The sequence below is a fragment of the Equus przewalskii genome, unplaced genomic scaffold (genome assembly GCF_037783145.1).
Source record: "Equus przewalskii isolate Varuska unplaced genomic scaffold, EquPr2 ChrUn-10, whole genome shotgun sequence".
In the NCBI taxonomy this organism is placed as follows: domain Eukaryota; kingdom Metazoa; phylum Chordata; class Mammalia; order Perissodactyla; family Equidae; genus Equus; species Equus przewalskii.
Window position 1 is genome coordinate 622,554 of NW_027228747.1, and position 14,842 is coordinate 637,395.

The 14,842-nt window shown below is 47.3% G+C and overlaps 1 protein-coding gene across 8 annotated transcripts in view; it reads left to right on the forward strand.

The window, feature by feature from the left end:
* The window catches only part of KCNN3 (potassium calcium-activated channel subfamily N member 3), a 185,133-nt gene that overhangs the window by 157,646 nt on the left and 12,645 nt on the right, over positions 1 to 14,842 (forward strand). For all 8 annotated transcript variants that reach the window (XM_070607353.1, XM_008523136.2, XM_008523135.2 and 5 more), the window contains 3 exons: positions 2,986 to 3,096; positions 12,122 to 12,249; positions 12,943 to 13,012. In XM_070607353.1, coding sequence (XP_070463454.1) covers positions 2,986 to 3,096; positions 12,122 to 12,249; positions 12,943 to 13,012 — 309 coding nt within the window. The remainder of the gene's footprint in view (positions 1 to 2,985; positions 3,097 to 12,121; positions 12,250 to 12,942; positions 13,013 to 14,842) is intronic.

Below are 14,842 nucleotides of genomic sequence, written 5' to 3' on the forward strand. Positions count from 1 at the left end.
CCAACAGACTGATAAGCTCATCCAAATGAAAAGGCCATCGTCCCCAAAGGAACATCGGTGATCATTATACCACTTAAAAGTGAACACAGCAGGAAGGAGGGAGATCCCATAATGCTTCCTTTGTTTCCTCTCAAGAACCAAAATTGACCATTAACTTCTGTCTCAAGTCTCAGGTTCCTTGTTCTTCCTGCCTTTCTCTCTCAACCCCATCAGCCCATCCTTTTTTCTTATTCCTCTGCTTTTTCCTTGCCTCTTTCTCTGTCCTGTTCCATGCTGTTCAGGAGGCAGCACAGCTTGGTCCCGGTCTCAGCCTCTGCTCCAGCTTTCTCTCTCTCTGCACCCCCTCTTCTTTCCCCTTTCCTTCCCTTCCCTCTTCCCTCTTCCTCTCTCTCTCTCTTCCTCTCTCTCTCTCTTCCTCTCTCTCACACACACACACTCTGGAGAGGACCAGCAGGCTGGATTTCAGCACCCTGCCCCACCCTACCCACTAGGGTGAAGGTTGCCGATGTCTGACCCCATCTTTACAAGGTTGCCTCTTAATAGAGATCACCAAGTTAGGCTTCGTTGTTGGCAACATCCCTAATTCGATCCAGACAATGGATTTTCTAAAAGAAAAATAAAGTTGAGAGTATCCACTGCTACCTCTTCAAGTTAGAGTTAGGGGTTAAGAACCCAGCATCCTCTGGAAAAATATCCAGAAGGGAGTCTTGACATCTTTAAGTTGAGAGAAATTGGGACACATCATCTAGTCTACCCTCTTTCCTCCATGCAGAAATTTATCTTAATCATGTAAGATAGATGGTTCCTTAGTTAAAACACTGGCTTCTAATTAGAAGCCCCCTGCATTCAAGCAGCTAGACTTTGAGCTCTGGCAAGAACAGGGAGTGCTTCATCAGGACCCTGGAATTCGGGATGGTGGCTGTGTGGTTGTTTTGATAAAATTCCCAAAGTGGCATGGTGAGCAGGGAGACTCCCTCTTCAGGCTTGTGCTGCCCCCAGCTTTCAGGGGTGATTACATAGAGTTTTCCTGGACCCAGGGAGATGAGGGAGAATGGAGCCTGGGGAGAACCCTCGCCATCTGATGTTCCATTTTAACACTATGATATATCCCTCTTTTTGGGCTTTCACCCAAAGTACTGTTGGAACTCCATATAAAGGAGAGGGATTATAGTCGGTCTGGTTGAGGGGAAATGGAGCACACATCTTCCCCCAGGACAGCTTCTTTTAAGCTATTTTTTGCTTTTGGAGGCCTAGCTAAATTGATTACAGCTACAGACCAGGCTGTCCAACTGCCCATACATATCCTTTGAAAATTGGGCACAGAGTCTCCTGCAAGTCACAGATGCCAAGAAAACACGGCTGTCCCTGAACAAAAGAGGAAAATTAGGTCAGAAAAGGAAAGTCCACACAGCCTCAGTTCTTTTCACTTTGTTGTGCTAGAAATGGGTTGGCTGACCAAATGTCTAACTGTACCAAGAAACACAAGATTGTTTTACTGGGAACCCTTGTGAAGAGCTAAGGGAAAGCGTTGCCCACTTCAGCCACGCCGTAACCTTGCACAGGCCAGCTTTTGCCAACCTGTGGAAGAAGAAAGAAAGTATAAAGGAGAGAGGAGAGGACTGAGCTACCCATATGCATTTCTCCCAACTCTGGTATAGATTGAAGTACCTTTGAAAAACATTCTTTTCTGTTTCTAACACATTTTATTAGACCCAATGAGCCAAAAATGTCATTGATTGATTCCTTCAATCCTGGGACCTCAACTGCTAATGTGGGCTCTTTGGCAACTTCAAGTACTGATTGGCATCTAGAGGATCAGACTGTGACTTCACTGAGCTGCTCTTCTCTTTCCACGAGTGGAGGTCAGGGCGGTCCAGGGCCCAGTGTGCAGGAAGAGGGCGATGTCCGCCCACGAGCGTGCACGCTCTTCTAAGAACCAGGCAAGGGCAGGGCTGACTTCTGCTGCCTGCAGAAGAATCAGGGGAGGAGTGATTCTCCCCATTCCTCCAGTGCTCTCAGGCCCATTGAGAAGCACAGTGAAGAGGATTTAAAAATCCAGCAGGAGAATGTTGGAATGCGCCCCTTTCTGCTCATTTCCCAGACAGTCAAACATGCACCCGGAGGATCAGGAGACAGAAAACGAGTCCTGCAAAACCCTGCTTCTTTGACTCGCTCTCTCCTGTGCTCCCCTGGAACGGACCTACCTGAGCAGAATAAGAACACTGCTCTGGAAAATACTGAGAGCCTTTTGTGGGTTCCCTTAAAACCCTGGTTTGAGGCAGGAGGCTGGTTGTTGTCTTTAAAATCTCTGCATGAGGGAGAATTCATGAGCCTCCTGGTGAAAGCAAGAAAGAGTGGATTTCTTGTGCTGAGTCATAGCCTAGGCCTTCGGGTAAAAAACCCTGAATGCATGTACTCATGCCAACCAGTGTTCCCTGGGAAGCAATCTTGGGGGAAAACGTATTGCCTCATCATTAGATTATTTTCAGGAAAACTCTCCACCTCCAGCAGTTGTTCCGTCCTTAGTCCAGTCTATTCATGGCATTCTTTCCTCCTGCGCCCTGGTCTGGAGCTGGTAGTGGGGTTGGGATATGCATGAGGGAGAGAGGGCATGTATGTGCTGGACCCTCTATCTTTCCTGCACAGCCTGGCAGATGACCAGGTGATTGTCTGTTGTTTTAAATTCCCCAAAACCTCAGCCCCATCCAGGATCCTGCTCCATTAAGAACTGACTGGTTCTATGAAGACAAAGTCTCCCAGAGTTCGGCTCTGCAGCATAAGCCAAGAGCATTGTAGGCCTCTTCCTGGGGGCAGGAATTGGGGCCCTGATTGATAGGTTATGTGGCTTGGCCTTACCAGCCAAAGAGCTCAAGTTCCCAGGCCTCTCCTGAAAACCCCACACTGGGCACGGGGCACGTTGAGTCTTCTGAACCTTGCCTCTTAATGATGTGCTCTCTCCCCTGGTCCTCTGCTGTCCCCCCACAGGGTGCGGGCTGCACTGCCCTGGTGGTGGCCGTGGTGGCCCGAAAGCTGGAACTCACCAAAGCGGAGAAACACGTTCACAACTTCATGATGGACACTCAGCTCACCAAACGGGTAAAACACCACTGTCCACATCTGAATGGGGGACTCAAGACCAACATGGAAGCCAAGCAGAAAGAAAGTAGTTATGTGATATAAGTCAGGGCCACACTTTGCAATGGAGGATTGAGGAAGCCCCAGACACATGCAAACAGCCTCCACAAACTGGGCACAATGGCTTGGCACTCCAGGCTCCTGTCTTCTCTTAAATCACTGTGCATGGTTCAGGCAACCAAAAATTCTCCTGTTAATTAAATCTACAGTATACAGTGGTATAAGCACCCCTTTGCCTAATGGTACCCAAGAAATTGCCCAACGTGACGCAACATTTTTGTTTATGCTCAAATATTTTCACCATTCTCATTAGGAAGGGCAGTAAAGAGTCTTAAAATCAATCCTGGAAATGTATCTAAATCCAGACCTTAAAAAAAAATCATTAAAGACGATCATTGCAGGAGAGCTCACATTCCTAGATACTGTTCATCAAAATGTCATCATCCGATTTTCCCCTTTCGGGTTTTCCGGATAATGTTTCTCACTTGTATCCTCATGAAAGTGGTTAAGGAGATGACAAACTGAAAATTATGCAGGAATGGGGAGATTGTTTAGCTGCTAAAAGTCTGACACCCCACTGGATTGTCAGAGAAGAAAAGGCCCATTTAGAAGAGACAGAAATGAGCCTTCCAGGATAACAGCAGGCCAAATGAGCAAGGCAGGAGCTGTTTATTTAATGACAGCCTTTATGGAAAATTCTTTAGAGCTGCAGGCTGAACGAAGGTCAGTGATATGATTTCCTGCAAACTTCTCCTCTCTCGGAGGTGAGAGAGAATCAAAACCTTGTGCTGGGGTCTTGGCCTAGCAAGTCTTTCTCATTTAGGACTCCAGTGGGTTAAGAGATCCACGAGTGACCAAATTTTGATTTGGGTTTTTGAAAGCTAGAGAAAATATTCGGTGATTAATGTTGCAGCGCAGTAAAAAATGTGTTAGAAATAGCGACAAAGGCAGGAAGGGGGAACAAGAGAGAGGGAGAATGACAGAGTGCGAGCCAGCTCTCAGGGAAGACAGTGGGAGAATGTGCAGTTGCCAAGGCCTCTCCAGTTTCTTAGCAGAATTATTTATGGTGTTTGATTGTCTGATCTTTGATTACATGTATCGGATTGTTTAAAGAGCCTCCACAGATGTTAAAAGGAACAGGTACAGGCAAATAGTCTTACGTTATTGGTGTACAGATGTGAATTCAGTACCTCGCGGCCCTGAGCTGTCCGTTGTACAAAAGAAACCCCAATTTGCAGCATCAAGGTGGCAGGACTGGGGGCTGTGCCCATGGGTGGGCCAGCCGGGTTTCACCCAGAACCTTGTAACCCAGCTGCTCTGCTTCAGCCCTCGAACACCCATGCAGAAGTCATAGCCGGAACTGAGCAAATTACAAAAGTTGTTGGAACCTCAGTGCAAATATCCTTGCATCTATCCTCCTGAAACAACAGTCCAGGAGTCAAGGGCGAGAGGGATTTGCCTCGAACACCTTCTCGGAAGCTGTTTTCTTAGAGCAGACAGTGAACAGTCTCTCTGTTTATTCTGGTTTGCGTTTTGAAACCGAGGCTCTGCTTTGTATTTCATGTTGCTCTTTTGTCCTCTCCGGTTTTGACTCTGTAAACCAGATACTAGAGGAAAATAAAGCTGAGCAAAGCCAGCTCCCTCATACGACAGGAAAATAAACAATTTTTTCTGCAATATAATTGTAGAAAGAGATAAGACTGTGGTTGCTAATTTCCGTCTTTCAAAAATGATTCTCTAAAATCCTCCTCAAGTCCACTTACTTTTTGAAAACTAGGACTGAAAATCAAATCAACAAATATTTATTGCTCATCCATGCATGCAAGGCACCTTTTTAATCGAATAACATCTCACTTTTCTGAGAACACTTAAATCTGTTGAAATGTCCCTTTAATGTCTAATATCTTTTTCCCAGAGAAACAAACACAAAAGGGATGGTTCTTACAGACGGAGGATTTTCAAAGCTGCAGGACTGGGACTTCCAAAGGTTCTTTTACGTAACCTTGATTGAAAGGAAGCTGGCTGCGAGCGAGCGTGGCCTCCTCTGGCTTCAGCTCACCTGGACCTGCTCTCAGAGAAGCCCACCTTTCTTCCCCCGGGAATGCCTCGCCTATCCTTTGGCTTCTCCAAATGGCTAGGCCGTGGGTCAAAGAGATGCTAAGCTTAGTCCATTCCTAAAATCTCAGTGAATTCTCACAGACAGATCCAATCGTGGGAGGAACCCACGATTGTAGCATAATTGCAAACCTCTCAGGAGTGCACAATTAGTAGATTTAACAGATAGAAGCCGTCTCTTAAAGGTACATGCAATCTCAAATCTTCAAACACTAAAACACTAAATCGCTAAGCAAAAAAAGAGAAAGAGAAATGGTAACCTATTAATCATAAAAATACACAAGTCATTCTAGGGTTTATTCATCCTGCCTGTCTTCCTGTAAAGGCTTCAGCCCCGCCTTTACCATTAAGAGTCACACTATGTTTATTTATTTATTTATGGGGGGCGTGGTTGATAGCACAGGGTAAGAACTCAGTTTCTGATTTTCCTGAATCCCATGGCTTTTCTTCTTTCTCTTGTATAACTTGTCAACCCTGGTAGCAATGTCATTTCTGCATTTAATGCAATCAGATCTTCCCAAGCTGACTTTGCAGTGTTACTGCCATTGTTATTCTATAATTATAATCTATTGCTAACCTCTGGGCTACTAAATAATATATATGTAAATGACACACAGAGAGACTGTGAAAAGGATACTAGATCCCTGTCTTTTCTCCCGCTCAACCCTCCACATCCCCATCTCTCTGTTTTATGTAATTAAACACACTCATCACAGGGGTCACCCACCGGACACCACACTCTGTGCTCTGGGGACATCGAGGTGGTCCCTGCCTTCAAGGAGCACGTCTCCTTTCTAGAAAGCAAGGTAGGCTGCCCAGGGACCCACTTGGCTTAAGAGGCACCATGGACAGGAGACGTTCTGTTGGCCACACCTGCTTTCCGTGTCAGACCCGCAGAGAGCACCAGGCTGTGTGCCGCTGGCTGAGGACTATGCCTCCTTATCCTTGCCACCAGGGGTTCTTGCCCCAAATACTTCATCCAAGTACATTTCCCTGTGAAATCAATGAGTAAAACCAGAACCAAACTCAGATCTTCCCTGCACTAGTTCCTTCTCCTGACTTCCCTGGTCAGCTAATGGCGTTGCTGTTCTTCCAGTCTCCAGGCCGGGAAACTTAACGCCATCTCTGACTCCTTTCTGCCCTGGACCCCACGGGAGTCCAAGCAGTCTCTTTTTTTTCAAGATTGGCACCTGAGCTAAGAACTGTTGCCAATCTTCTTTTTGTTGTTGTTTTTTTGTTTGTTTTCCTGATTTTTCTCCCCAAAGCCCCCCAGTACATAGTTGCATATTTTAGTTGTGGTCCTTCTGGTTGTGCTATGTGGGACGCCGCCTCAGCATGGCTTGATGAGCAGTGCCATGTACGCGCCCAGGATCCGAACCGGTGAAACCCTGGGCCACCAAAGCGGAGTGCGCGAACTTAACCACTCAGCCATGGGGCCAGCCCCGGAGGAGTTTCTGAGACTGACTCACCTGGCCATGGGCGTGGCTGTTCACGCACGCCAGCCTCTCCAGGCCCTCTGCCCCACCACGCTGGAAGCCACCATCTCAGTCTTGTACCATCACAGCCACTTGCTACCTTCTGTCCTCACGGGCCTTGCTTATCTCAGACATCCTGTTCTGCTTCCCAGTGGATCTCCTTAGACTTAGCTCTAAACATATCACCGCCCTGCTCAAAAATCTTCAGTAACCCCCAGCACCTACTGAACAGCGCTAAAGAAAACTTTTCTTTGATTATAAGAATATTTCAAAGTTTATCACAATCCCCCTGGAAAAAAAATTTTTTTTTCCATCCGGCTAGTTCAAAGATTTACTCATAGCAGGGGTGTTATAGGAAAAGACAATGGTAGACATTATAGGAGGTGCAGAAAGTCTGGCTAAAGGACACTGGACTCCTGACTGACAGTTGGTTAGGCCCATGAGTGGATTCCCAGAACAAGTCTTAACGTCTTTAAAATTTATCAGATAGTCCATTGAGCAGTTATCAGGAATGCTAATTCTCCCCAGGAGGGGATTGTAAATTATATTACCCACAAAGGTTCTGTCCTAGACAGGTTGGGTGCCTTTTTTCTTTAACAATAGTCAGAGGCATTGAGCTTTTGAGCTGGAAGGATTCTTAGGAATGAACTTCCCAGGCCCAGAGATGGGCGAGGGTGGGCTCCCAGTTATATGCAGCTAGCTGGGTCCTGGCCAGGGCTGCAGTTTGTTCTCAGGCCAGCAGGCAGCTCTCCAGCCATAACCCAGTGGGTTTTCCAGAGCAGTCAGCTCCTTGGAACTCAGCATGGTGGTTAGGGTCCCGGGCCTGCTGGAGAGAAAAGACAGTTTATCTCCAAACGAGCTGAGCATCAAATTGATAGCATTATAGAATCAGCCGCCATTCACTACCATGCTGCTCTGGGGAAAAGAGCTTCAAACTCCAACTTTGAACCACAGCAGTATCTCCCTCCTCGCTCCCTGCCCCAACTTCCCACCAGCCACAGGGGTGGAGCCCCCAGTTCTAAGCGTTCAGGGAGGGCTTCCGGGTAAGGCGGGCAGAGAAGCCTGAGAAGGAAGTGGGAACAGGATGGGGGAGGGAAGGAGAGAGTGTGTAAGCAGAGAGACAAAAGAGATGGCAGCCACAGAAGCCAGCAGGAAGTCTGTGGGGCTGAGGGTGAAGGAAGAGTGGGGTTGGCAGACAGGGAGGAGGGGATGGCCGTCTTCCCCAGTCCTGTGTATAATGGACGCCTTCGGTCAAATGTCTGAAGACAGCGCTGGCCTGTAGGTTCTCAGACTGATGCTCATCAGCCCTCAGTTAATCTAAATTCAGCCTGTGGAACACCCACCTGCCAGGCCTGATCTGCCTTCCTCCCTCCATTCCTTCCCCCTTTCCAACCTTTAGGTAGAACACCCTTTCCCCAGGAAGGATTCTGGCAGCCTAATGGGCATGCTAATGATTTCTTCCCTGGAGGGTCCACCAGTGGGGCTTCTGGAATTACACTCCCAAGTCTCCCTGTGGCTTCTGGAGGCACGGGGGACCCCAGACTGGGGCCTCTCTCATTCTGTCCCAAGTGTTCCTCCGGCAACTGACAGCCCCTCTGTAATACCAAGTGGCAGGTTACCCTGGCAGAGAGGTGGCCAGAGCAAGCCGTTGACACGGATGATACAGCCAAGAGCTCCAGGAACAGACATATGTGTCTGTTTAATGTTTTGCTTTGTTTGGGGTAGGGGGAGAAGCTAATGTTTATTAGCAGGAGAATATCAATAAAGCTGTCACGTATTGAAGCACACCGTGGCCAGGCTCTGTGCTGTTTTATGTGTATTCTCATGTAATCAACTCCACAATCCCATTTCACAGGTCAGCATCACCTGCGGCACTCTAGCCCCCACCCTGCTGTATTTTTCTTTGAAGACAGTATTACCTGATACTATGTTACAAACTGCATCCTTTCTCCACCAGATTATAAACTCCATGAGGGCAGTAATGTGATTGGTTTGTTCATCGCAATATTATCACTTCCTAGAACAGCATCTGCCCCATCGTAGGTGCCCCTTAAGTGTTTTTTGAAGGTGCGAGAAAGAAAATTGAGTCTCAGAGAGGTTCAGTAACAGGTCCAAGGAGGGGATAATAGTTCCATCCATTTGTGAGGTGTGTCTCAGGGCTAATGAAACAACGTAAGCATCAAGTGTTTAGCACAGAGCCTGGCAGTAGTAAGCACTCAGTAAATGTTAGCTGTCACTGTTACTTGCAAGCTCTTAGGTGAATGACTTAGCACTACCATTACCCAGGCCCATTAATCCTGCAGCCTTTCCTAAGGTATGTAGGTCATCGAGCCTGTTCTCTGGCCCCCAGCAGAGTGAAAGCTTACAATTTTTTGGTAGAGAATGTATGGACCCACAGAAAACAGTCAGCTCGTATGCTTATGGGTTTGGGGCACAAAACAGCCAGACTTCCACTCAAAAACAACCGTCTTCTAATCATCCCTGAACCCATCTGATTGTGACGAAGCTTGCTCAGTCCTTCCCAGTCCTTCCCACCGCACCCTCACCCCCACCCCCGGAGCTCCTTTTGGTCCTGGTGCCCCTGCCCACCAGGAGAGCTCAGAGGGTCCCCAAGCCCCAATCAGGGGCTCAGCAGATCCCAGGAGGAGCACACGACCTCAACTGCTCCCACCCCAAGCATGCTCAAAGCAATCAGCCAGGTGAATTGGAGGGAGACCCTGGTCGCAATAGCATTTACTGTCAACTTGGGAGAGCACAGTGCAGTTAAAAGCCTATTTCTTTTTCTCTTGCAGATATTGATCTACTTAGCTTTGTGCCAGACTGTTTGCTGGCAATTAATTTCAGAGTCAGCACCAAGGCTTGCATTTAACATCCCTTTTCGGAATTCGCAGGGGCCTTCTGTTCAGACCCATAAAGATGATGTGCCTGCCTCTCCCAGCTCCCAGGCTGAGCTGTGATTTCAGTACCTGACGTTTGGGGTGCAGTCAGGTGCGGCCCTGGGCTCCCTGTTCTGCTGTATTGCTAAGTGAGGGCTGTGATGATTAAAAAAAAGCAATTCTAATGTCCTTTCCAATTCCTTGATCCTGGAAAACAGGAAATAATTTTGTTTGTGTAGAGATGAAATCTAGTCCAGTCTTTCTTCAGACCACATGAAAACCTTATGTTCTCCTTGGACCTGGCTCTTGTTTCCACTTTGTCATTAGCTAGCTGTGTGATTCTGGTCCTCACAGCCCATCTCTGAAGCTGTTTCCTTGTATTTTAAATGGGGCTAGATGATAATAATTAATGTGTGTATGGTACTTTACAGTTTATATAACACTTAAATCCACGTTGACTTACTTTGCCATTTGTACCTTTATGGTCTTGGTCTCTGTCTTAGTTTCTTCATCTGTAAAATGGGGATAACATTAGTACCTGCCTGAGAGGGTTGTGAGGTTATGCATATGAAGTACTCAGACCTGTGCCTGGCGCCTGGTAAATGTTAGCTGTTAGCCTCAGCACCGTCAGCACCACCATCATTGCCTCCTTGGGGCCTCATAACATAACATTAAGGTAAGGATTTATTTTTCCCATCTTATAGATAATTAAGCATTTACTCCTGAGCTGCTTAATAACTGGCAGAGCAAGGATTCACCTGCAGGCTTTCCAATTTCAAATGCTTGTTCCACACCAACACAGAGACAGTTGTCACAGGCCCATTGGAGCTGACATTCCGTGGCTCTATCATTATTCCAAAGAGGAGACTCGTGTAACTGGCACTCTTCTGATCATCCTAAATGCCGGGGCAGGGTTCTCGCTTCTGTGTTTCTGTGAGGCTTTCCTTGGAGGCCAAGCACCCAGGGAAACTGAAGAAATTATGCATCAAATTGCCCTCTGTCTACAAAAGGTGGCGGTAGTATGCACCCGCGGAGGGCAAGGCTTCCCTTTCCAGCTGCATCTTTTGCCGGGAGGCTGCTCCGCGCCAGCCCTTGGACAGAACCCCAGAGACCAGCCCCTCCTCCCCCTCCCCCTCCCCCTCCTCACCTGGACACCCCTCATTTCCAGCTTCACTCACCACCCCCTGCTTCCTTTCAGGCAAGAAAGGACCAGAGGTGGGCAATTAAGTCATTTAAAACCATTTTCACAGCGGATTTTTACTGAACGAAAAAGCAATATTTATGTCACTTAGACATTTCTGAGAAGACTTAGCTGTTCTTTTAAAAACATCACTTCAGCGCCAATGAAAAATATAATCCAGCCTTAGTAATAAATTTTTAAAACACACACACACAAAAGTTATCAGCCTGCAAAACAATGTTTCCTAGGCCTTCCCACACGTCTCAGTATTTTAACAACGTCCCATCTGTTGATGTCAGTCTGAAGAAGCAGGCCTGTACACTCCAGTTTTATTAAAATCCTTTCTGGCTAGTAACCTGATTTCTGCTAGACCAGCCAAATGACTTTCAGGCCCCGGGCCTGTGGGCCTGTGCCAATTTGCGTGGCTGACAGAAATAGGAACGGCTCATCAAAACTCTGTTTAGCTTGTGCTTAATAAGAAATGTTTCCTCTTGCTCTTGTTCCTAATTGCTGAAGATGTCTGTGTTTGGATTAAAACTTTGTCCCCTGCCATCTGGATGCCATTGATATGTCTCAGCTCAGTCGCGAGCTGGGTGATATCAGTGGTTTCCATGTCAACAGATGACAGCGTCATATGTTGAAATGTGTGATTGCAGTGCACAGCAAAGGAGCCAGCCTCGGGAAGGAGACAGCTCTGGTTTCACACCTAAAGATCTTCTCTGATTTTCAGACACCGCTTTGAAATTATTTCAGTTTTATGCCAATTACATTTACATGTAAAATTGCAGTGTAAATGTTTTTGGCCATTTGCGAAAGGAAACAATGGACTTGTTGATACCTATAGTTCCATTCGGTGGGAAAGACATTTCCTCAAAGAGGCCTTTTAAAATCTCCAACTGATAGGAAATCTGTTTACTCTCTGAATCCAAGAAATGTACCATGTGCAGTAAATGGACGTCTCAGGTAGCACGGGGAGCTCTGCACGCAAGGGCAGCAATGGTATATATTTATCGATTCAAAGGGTGCCCCAGGTCTCCAGGTCTTGGTAATGCAGCCTGTCTAAATATAGCATCAGCAACAGCAGCCGACAGGCAGTCCTGAAATAATTAAGAAAGAAGAAACACCCCTCAACTTCAGGCTCCAGTGTACTGTGTCCAATACAGGATTAATAAGAGATGCATTTTCTTCATTGTTTCTAAGTTCGTGATTTGATTAAGGAAATAAATCATCGCAGAATCATTTCCTTATAAGGTAGACTATATCAGAAAACACAAAAAACATACTACGTGAACCCAGGAAAATTAACCTGATGGTAACTGGCTTTATTTATTTTTCCTTAGATCAAGAATGCTGCAGCCAACGTCCTCCGGGAAACGTGGCTAATCTATAAACACACGAAGCTGCTAAAGAAGATTGACCATGCCAAAGTCAGGAAACACCAGAGGAAGTTCCTCCAGGCTATCCACCAGTGAGTATCTGGGCAGCTCTGCCAATGGATGGCCACATTAGGAGTGGTGGGACCCTCACAGCTCCATCAGTATCTTCCTCTACCTCGAGGCCCAGAGAAAATCCATTGTTCTACTCAGTAAGCACAGGGGGGCAGTAAAACTGACCCAGATCAATCTGTTGACTCATCTATTGCACCTGCCACTGCCAGGCATTGGGCAGGCTGCTCTGGAAGGTAAAACTTAGAGTAAGAGTCTCTAAGGCTGCTCATATTGAACACACACACACACACATACCACATTACAACTCAAAGCAGAACAAACTGGTCAGCGCTCTCTATAAGAGAGGCATTAAAAAAGTAGAGTGGAAAAGTAGAGAATGAAAACATCTATTCTGACCTGGAGGTTTTGGGAAATCCTAAACGGCTGAGAGCAGGGCCTTTAAGGGGGAAGGCACAGCCTAGACCATTTGAGAAGCAGGGGAATGATCTGAGAGTCGAGAGGAAACTGAAGTGGCTGCAGGAAAGCATGCACGGAGACAAGTTTGCTTTCTGGGGGACCTGACAAGTCCTTGATTCTGGTCAGTCGCCACCCATATTCGAAGTCTCCATGCAGGGTTCCAAAATCAGAAGAATTGATGTAGATGTGGAATCTGCCCATGGGCTAAACTTTAACGTGCACTGGAAGAGGATGGCTGTTACGACTCTTTCCCACAGACTGAGGAGCGTCAAGATGGAGCAGAGGAAGCTGAGCGACCAAGCCAATACCCTGGTGGACCTTTCCAAGGTGAGTGGCAAAATCTGAAGACACTCTAAAGAGTTCTCAGACGCTGGCATTCAGACTTCTCAGGTGTGGCTATGAAGACTGGCCATGTCCATGCTATACAGTGAAAGCAAAGAATGATTTCTCCTGGGTTAAAAAATAATCTAGGTTCAAGTTCTTGACATTTGCAATCTACTAGTTTGTCTTGTTTTTTTAAAACCTGGCATTTGTTTCTTAAATTCAATTGCTCAGGTTTGTCTTTGCTTGAAATTAATTAGCTGACCTACTAAATCTTCTCAGTGTGTTGCTTTATTAGCTGTATATTGAGGGCACCTAAGGATGAGCTCAAGTTTGCACATGATGAAGCACATTGATGAGGCCAAATGGCGATGATGGCAAGGATGCTGCCTAGGTCACACCTAGGAAGATCCTTCCAGTTTGCTGTTTTAGTTAGAAATTCATTTTTCTGCATCCTCCAGTCCTTACAACCCAAGCTTTCTGGTTGCAAATTGGTGGGCGGGGGGGGGGGGGGGGGGGGCGGGGGCTGCATTTTTTCTTAAGTGGCAGATAGCCTACAATGAACATGTGGATGCCAAAAGAGAGCCCTCCTTTGAGCGCCCTACAGCTTGATGTCACACTGTCATTCTGTGCCTCTGGCACTGAACTGCCGTAAACACTGTAAAGAAACTCACTCCTCTTGCAAATCAGTGCAGTGAAGGAACTGGAGGCTGCACTGCTGGCAGAGCTGAGTAGGTGCCATTGAAGAAAGGGCCTCCCCCTCCGCAGCCCCTTCTCATTGCCTCTTGATGGAAATTGTGTATCAAGTGTACAGCCCAGGGCCAGGCTGGCAGAACATTCCAGCAGATGTCAATTATCATAATGGAACACATTCCCTGGGTAAGCAAGAGAAACTCCCTCAGGCAAATTAAGCACCCTTTGAAAAGAGGGTGCAATCAGAGAAATTGCTGGTTGTTGGGCCATGTGCAGGTGCCTTGTTCAGTGAAGGGATCAAGCCAAAGAAAGGGCCTCCCCACCCGGGGGGCTTCAATCAGGGAATGTGTGGCTTGCACAGGTGGGGAGAAGCCCACAGGCCTGTGTGCCTTTGGAGGGATGTTGCAGTGGAGTGCCGGGCTCCTGGGAGCCTGGAGGGAGGGGACACGAAGGGGACACTGGAGTGCAAGAGGGAACTCCCTGGGGTCTGGGTGTGTTGGTTAATACTCTTGGCTTCTAGTTTCAGAAACCCACTGCAACTAGGTTTAAAAATGGAGTCCTTTGTTATAAGGATACCAGGAAGTCTCATTCCAGGCAGAACCTCAGAGCGGGCATGAGGTCAGACTCAGGGAGGAACTAACTAGAACCAGACCTGGGAAACCCTCACTCTCGGGAAGTGTTCTTTCACCCTCTCTTCTCCTGTTCCAGTGCCTCTTCAGTTCTCTCTTTCTTTCTCGCCATCCTCTCTCACCTGACAGCTTTCTATGCCTCCTGTCTCCATGGCAGACCATGGCAGGCCCCTCTCCAGAGAGGACCCTTTCTAGGTCTAGCCAGTGGTCTTAATTCTAAATTCTCAGAAGAGATGAGATGGTTGGCCAGTCAGGGTCATGTGTCCACCCTTAGACCAATCAGCTGTGGCCAGGAAGAGGGTCACGTGGGGAAAACACATGTGAGATGCAGAAATAGCCCAAGGAGATGACCCAAGGTGTTTCTTCTACAACCAGCAATGTTTCCCGCCTCACCTCTGACCTGGCAGGACACACCGGGCCCCTCCCAGAGACAGGGCCCAGCACAGAGCAGACTGTGCAAAGCAAAAACCTCAGTGACTTGGAAGGAGGCTCATGTGAACTGGGTGGAGGAACT